Consider the following 6,453-nt stretch of genomic DNA (forward strand, 5'->3'; position numbering starts at 1 on the left):
TGGGTTGCTTTTATGCATACTGTATATCTCTTAACAGTAAAGGTTACACATCAGAGGGCTTATATATATATAGGGCCTTATGTTTTTATTTTGCTGTACTAATGTAAGGTGACCTTGACGATCTTTAAAGGCGCCTATAATTAAAATGTATTAATATTATCATTATTATTATATTATTATTATACATTAATATGCATAAAGGAGAAACAAAGTGTTTTAGTCAGTTATATGTTCGTTAGGGAGATTTTTAATATCTGTAGTCTTAATGTTTCCCTGGTTAAATTAGAGGTAAAAATGATAGGTTTTTTTAAGCTAGCAGATAACAGAGTTTTTTTGTTTTTTTTTTAAATGCACGGCATTTGGCTGTTTAACTGTCATTACATGTGCACATGATTTAATTTACGTTACATTTTTTCTAAAACCCAGTTGTATTTTTATTCGATTTAATATTTTAGCACAGTTTTAGCTTAGTTTTACCCTGACATTTGTGGTATGCTATGTACCTTGGGAGGAAGATTTGCCTGAGAGATCTGACTCAGGGTAAAAATAGCTCACCAACTTCCTCAGACCACTTTTTTTTATAAGTCACTGACGGCGTTGTCTGAGAGAGAAGAAACGTGGACGGTGTACTTTAAATCGTTTCCACAGCTTTAGTTTGTGTTAGTTGCTTCTTACTCGAAGACATACATTTGTAAAATGACGGGACAGTCTTCGTTGTTATTGCGTAAACAATTATCAGGTAAGTTAGCTAACTGTTGCTGCTAAGTCTGTGGACACTAGCATTTCACTTTGTTTTATTGTCTGTCACAAGTGAGAAGCAGACGTGTTTCGTTTGGTTGTTGTTTAGTAGTAGCAGTGTTTGTCATATGTGACCTGTGTGTTTTATATATAAAAGCTTGAAAATGTAGTTGTAATGCACGTGTCGCGCGTAGATAGCGTGTCACACAGCTAGCGGACATATAAGTAAGGCTAGCTGCTATTGCTCAACAGCTACTATTTAAAAGTCAGTACACCCCCATTCATTACATGTGCTTACTCTCTCCATGTCTACCTGACGTTATTCGAAACACACAGTGTGGTGAGTTTAAACACGTTTGATCACTTTGAATCTGCAGAACTGATCAAGAACCCAGTGGACGGCTTTTCTGCCGGGCTCGTGGACGATGATAACATCTATCAATGGGAAGTGGTCGTTATTGGACCTCAAGACACATTATAGTGAGTGATTCTTGTTTATTGATCTTAACTAATGGATTTATATCCATCTGAAGCTAAAGCAGGTCTTGTTAACACCATCCTCTTTCTCATTTTCAGTGAAGGAGGTTTCTTCAAAGCTATCTTAACGTTTCCTCGCGACTATCCTTTGAAGCCTCCTAAGATGAAGTTCGTCACTGAAATCTGGCATCCAAATGGTGAGAGCAAGCATCTCAGAACCTCTTCCTCTTTATGTAATCTACATCAAAGGATAGGAAATTAGCATTTTTTTTGGGGGGGGGGGGGTCTTAAATTGTGGTTATGATTATGCAAACATTACTTCTAATCACAGCCAATGGCTTAGATGGTAATTTATATTATTTAAAAAAATACAATAATTATGAGTTTTAAGAATATGTGAGCCTTAGCCTACCACTCAGGTATGTACAGTAGTGCTGTGCAATACTGCAGATTTTAGTATTGATCAGATATGGTAAATGGTAAATGGCCTGTATTTATATAGTGCTTTACTAGTCCCTAAGGACCCCAAAGCGCTTTACATATCCAGTCATCCACCCATTCACACACACATTTACACACTGGTGATGGCAAGCTACATTGTAGCCACAGCCACCCTGGGGTGCACTGACAGAGGCGAGGCTGCCGGACACTGGCGCCACCGGGCCCTCTGACCACCACCAGTAGGCAACGGGTGAAGTGTCTTGCCCAAGGACACAACGACCGAGACTGTCCAAGCCGGGGCTCAAACCGGCAACCTTCCGATTACAAGGCGAACTCCCAACTCTTGAACCACGATCGCCCCAGATATGAAGAAAATACAGGGCCAGCATTGCCAATACCACTACTTTTACCCTATAAATGCAGCTTATATACCGGAGAGCAGCGTGTGTGATTTACAAGATTAATCATTATCATTTTGCAATTTCTGAACCCATTTTAATGACCACTAAATCACAGTGAAAACACCTGATGTGGCTGTCCAACACTCAACTGGAAGACCTACATAAAAAAAATGTTTACTTTGCTCCCAAAACACAGATGGGAAAGTAGCAACTGTTATCTTCTGTGACATGCGGGCATGCCCTGAGCAAAGCAAGAGGCAAACTGTGTATTATAGCTACTTGTAGTATTCATTTAGCTTTAGGTATTTTTAGTTGTTTGGTTTGCATTCCCAGCATTGAATCAGACTCGATCTCAGTGGGTGTTGGTCTCCGCCAAGGCTTTTATTTGTCACAGACTCGTTTTATGGGGAGAATTTCTAGACACAGCTAATTGACGGAGGATATCGGGTCTTTTGTCTCAGCTTCTTGCAGATGATATGGTTTTGTTGGCTACATTGAGAAATGACTTTCAGGTTACACCCGAGTGGTTTGCAGTCGAGATGAGAATCAGCACCTCTAGGTCTGAGGCCACGGTTCACAGCTGGAAGAGAGTGCCCACTCTGGGTAGGGGACAAGTTGCTGCATCAAGTCGAGGAGTTCAAGTATATCTGGGTTTTGTTCTCAAGAGAGGGGAGTTGGGAAAGTGACAGGCAGATTGGTGCAGTCTTGGCAGCAGTGTGGGTGCTGTACTGGTCTGTTGTGGTGAGGAGACTAGTGTAAAAGTGAATCTGTCTGTTTACCGACTGATCTATGTCCTTACTCTCACCTGTGGTCACAAGCTCTGAGTAGTGACTGAAAGAATAAGATCACAAGTGCAAGTGATGGAAATGAGTTTTCTCCGAATGGTGTCATCTTTCAGCCTTAGAAATGGAGTGAGGACCTCAGAGTAGAGCTGCTATTCTCTTCCAGGATGTCTCCTTTGCCCGTTCTAGGTGACATGTTTTGGGTCCCAGGGCTGATTCAATACACACTAGACAGATTATGTCTCTCAGCTGGCTGATTGGTTTCATCATATATACATAACACAATTAATATTTAGTTGAAATGATTGAAATTGAGTGATACCAGAGTGAAGGAATGGTAAATCTGCTTTTTAAGTAATAATGTGGATTGTACTTGGGACAAAAACTAATTAATTATATTTATAATTAAATTACTCAAATTTTCATTTTATAAAATAAATAAATTGTAAATCTGGAAAAAAAACTTTAAATGACATTAAATACATAACCAATAACACTTTAAGAAGAAACATGTTTTGCTTTTATTATCATTATTTTGTTATTATGATTGCTTCTTCAGTTGGTAGTCTGTGTATGTTAACTATATCAGTAGGGAGAGGATCAATAGATCCATCAATCGTGCACTTTTAAGTGGTATGACATAAGCCACTTTTATCACAAGTGGTATGGAATAAGCCTATACCACACCACTTGTGGTAAAAGCCTCTTAATGAGCTTTTACCTTTTATTTTATATCTGCAGCACTGTAACAGTCTGTTTATTTTCCTGTTTTCTTTTATGCCAGTGGCAAAAAATGGCGAAGTTTGCATTTCCATTCTGCACGAACCTGGTGAGGACAAGTACGGCTACGAGAAGCCTGAGGAGCGCTGGCTACCGATCCATACAGTGGAGACCATCATGATCAGTGTCATCTCCATGCTGGCAGATCCCAATGTAGATTCTCCTGCCAATGTGGATGCAGCTGTAAGTGCTCATGTTCTCCAGGCGATACTGGATGCTGTCTGTTTACAGGAAACATCTTAATCTGTCTGCTCTAAGTTTGGTTAAATGAAATCACATTTTTCAGAGATGCTAGCTTCAGACAACGTGTAAGCTCTAAGAGAAATGAAGTAAACGTGTTACAGGCATCTCTGATTTGTGCAGCTTGTGTGGCCAAGATGTAGAAATGAGAAGTGATGGAGGGAGTAAATGACACTGTATACAATCACTGTGTCTATTATACCTGGCAGAAAGAGTGGAGAGAAGATCCTACAGGAATTTTTAAGAAAAAGGTGGCGCGTTGTGTACGGAAAAGCCAAGACACTGCTTTTGACTAAGGCGTCAGTCTGATCATCAGTTCTGTAAGTACAATCACCCAGATTTAACCTCTTCACATCTGCTAGGCTGCCTTTGAGCAAGTTTGGCATTAGCTGCATTTTAAGGAATGACAAGAAGAAGCTTTATTGTTCATGCATTACAAATTTTGTGTTTTTTGTTTGTTTGATTTTTAGAGCCCTCTGAATTCACAGCCTTCTACCATAGTGATTTACTTCCTTATGAAACTAGAACAGAAACTGAAATGTTTATTTTTTTTTCTTGGGTAGGAGCTGGATGTGGATTGCCCGTTGAGGGAGATGGCTGGCAGATCTTTGCAACTTTTTGCCAGTGAAGAAACTTCTTCATGAATATTGCTGAACAGCAGTAACATCAATGCTGCAGTTTTATATCATTACCACTTTATCAGCATTTCACTAGCAGGACATGTGCAGCCTTTTTGTGTGGCTTGCATACTTATGGAATTTGACAGTACACTGCTGCTATTTAGGGTTTTTTTTTTTCAAAGTAAATGTATTAATATAAATTATGGAAATCATCCTAAATATTTAGTGTAATGTTAAATTCTGTGTATGGAAAAAAAAATCAGATTTTGGAGAAGGCACCGGGATAAATGCACCTTCTCTAAAGCTTGTTTATATTAATCTATTTATTTGTAGTGAAGCTGTTGCGTGTCGACTGCTCGTTTTTTTTTTTTTTTTCCCTTCAACTTGCAACACTGAGCCACTCATTTCACTATATATGCAGTTTTTCATTAATCACAGTCATTGATCAGATGGAAATCTAGAAACATCTTCCTCTTTCTCAGGTGCTTCTTTCTTTTGTTGGTGAACTTGAACACTGCCTTAACTTCAGCCATCTTCAGCAAGGACTATTTAAGAGCCTTTTTTTTTTTTTAACTCAAGGAAAAAGGTGTCTCATACAAACCAAAGAGAAACTGTGATTTTAATTTTTTTTTTTTTTAAATTAACAGACTGTCTTCCTATCCTTGTGATTGCATATGTAGAGTAAATGTATTCTCTCATTCCTATGGAAGAGGTCACAGGTCAGCAGTTATTTTAATACCTCTTACAGAAGTTTATATGTAACAGCTTTTTTTTATGGTTAAAATAGCATGGATATGTCAAATGAAATATAGTTGTATTGATATAAGTGTGAATAAAGTCGTGCAGATACTGTTCTTTCTGTAGAAACCTTTTCTTCCCTCCGCTGTACACCAACACATCCTTAAACAGACCTCAAGTCACTGAAATTTATCTTCACACCTAGGGGCACAATCTGAATACAGCACATTTGGTTAAAAACTAAACGGCAATAACTGCACTAGTTTCGCGTCTCCATAATTGCTTTATTGAATTAAGCACCAGCTCAATATAATCAACAAGTGAAGACATGCTTGAACATAAACTGTATAAAATCTTAACACAAAAGCAGACCCTCCTTTACCACCCCACCCAAAAATCCATCTTGCAAGTGTAGAAAACAGTCCTAGTTGCTCACTGTCCAGGGGCTGACAGGCTTTTGTTCATGAACTGCTTCTTGACGAAGCAAACCCACCACTGAAAGAAAAAAAAGAGTTGTTAAACTTTTCAGTCAAAAGGACATGTTTCAGTGTTAACTGCTGAAACCTGCACATATTTAGATTGTAGAAAGCAGCTTAAATCTAGCATTTGAGCCTGTATCCCTCCTGGGTTGGCTGTGTGGTGACCTAGTTTTGATATTAAGTTGTATAAATCAGATAAAGGAGGCAGGAAATTAAGACAGGAACAACAGTTAATTTTCGTTCGTCTCTGATCCAAATGTGAGCTATGCAAGTTCTTTTCTGTATTGCAACTTAAATCCTACTGGATGCATCAGACAGAGTAATTAAGGAACAAGGGGTGCATTAGCCCTGAGACATTTCCCTTACTTGTCATGTTTACAGACCGCAACAGCCAATCACTTTGGACATGCCAGACTTACCTTGCTGGGTTTATCTGTCTGGGGGTCAAACACACGATCGCATAGCCTCAAGCCAGTCTCCTGTCGGAGCTGCTGGAGGTAGGCCCTCATAGTCTCTAAAGAAGGATGAAGAGCAAATATTATCAGTCCAGCCACAGACAGCAACAACTACTGTTTAACAGCAGGAAGGCATGGCTTTAGTAGTCGACCTTCCACATAATACTGTACAAAACAAAAAAAACAAAACAAAACAAAAAAAAGATCCAGGCATTTAGATTTAGGAGTAAGATTGCTGTAAAAGATTGAGAGGATTCACTTGGATATGGAGTTCAATAAAATAACTCGATATTTTCAGGAGT

At 38.8% G+C, this 6,453-nt stretch overlaps 2 protein-coding genes across 3 annotated transcripts in view; one reads left to right on the forward strand and one right to left on the reverse strand.

Annotated features, from left to right (window-relative positions):
* The first annotated feature begins 442 nt into the window (after positions 1-442).
* LOC146383642 (ubiquitin-conjugating enzyme E2 G1-like) lies at positions 443-5,333 on the forward strand. Of its 2 annotated transcripts, none has more exons than XM_084935026.1 (6): positions 443-739; positions 1,116-1,218; positions 1,315-1,412; positions 3,624-3,802; positions 4,073-4,179; positions 4,423-5,333. In XM_084935026.1, the coding sequence occupies exons 1-5, from the start codon at positions 697-699 to the stop codon at positions 4,166-4,168; spliced, it is 519 nt and encodes a 172-aa protein (XP_084791152.1). In that variant the 5' UTR covers positions 443-696; the 3' UTR covers positions 4,169-4,179; positions 4,423-5,333. The 2 variants fall into 2 exon arrangements, with proteins under 2 accessions (XP_084791152.1, XP_084791153.1); XM_084935027.1 differs by having other exon boundaries at positions 451-739; positions 4,069-4,179.
* A 147-nt stretch (positions 5,334-5,480) lies between these two features.
* arpc3 (actin related protein 2/3 complex, subunit 3) overlaps positions 5,481-6,453 on the reverse strand; it is a 4,139-nt gene continuing 3,166 nt past the window's right edge. Inside the window, exons 6-7 of the mRNA XM_084935024.1 lie at positions 6,116-6,210; positions 5,481-5,712 (exon numbers count right to left, since the gene is read on the reverse strand). Coding sequence (XP_084791150.1) covers positions 5,650-5,712; positions 6,116-6,210 — 158 coding nt within the window. The 3' untranslated portion in view covers positions 5,481-5,649. The remainder of the gene's footprint in view (positions 5,713-6,115; positions 6,211-6,453) is intronic.

The sequence above is a fragment of the Perissodus microlepis genome, chromosome 7, assembly GCF_051167445.1.
Source record: "Perissodus microlepis isolate ML-2025 ecotype Zambia chromosome 7, ASM5116744v1, whole genome shotgun sequence".
Lineage (NCBI taxonomy): Eukaryota > Metazoa > Chordata > Actinopteri > Cichliformes > Cichlidae > Perissodus > Perissodus microlepis.

Coding starts and splice junctions, on each gene's coding strand:
- LOC146383642 (XM_084935026.1), top strand. CDS start 697: ATGACGGGACAGTCTTCGTTGTTATTGCGTAAACAATTATCAG. Junction 1,219..1,314: donor GGACCTCAAGACACATTATA/GTGAGTGATTCT, acceptor TCTCATTTTCAG/TGAAGGAGGTTTCTTCAAAG. Junction 3,803..4,072: donor CTGCCAATGTGGATGCAGCT/GTAAGTGCTCAT, acceptor CCTGGCAGAAAG/AGTGGAGAGAAGATCCTACA.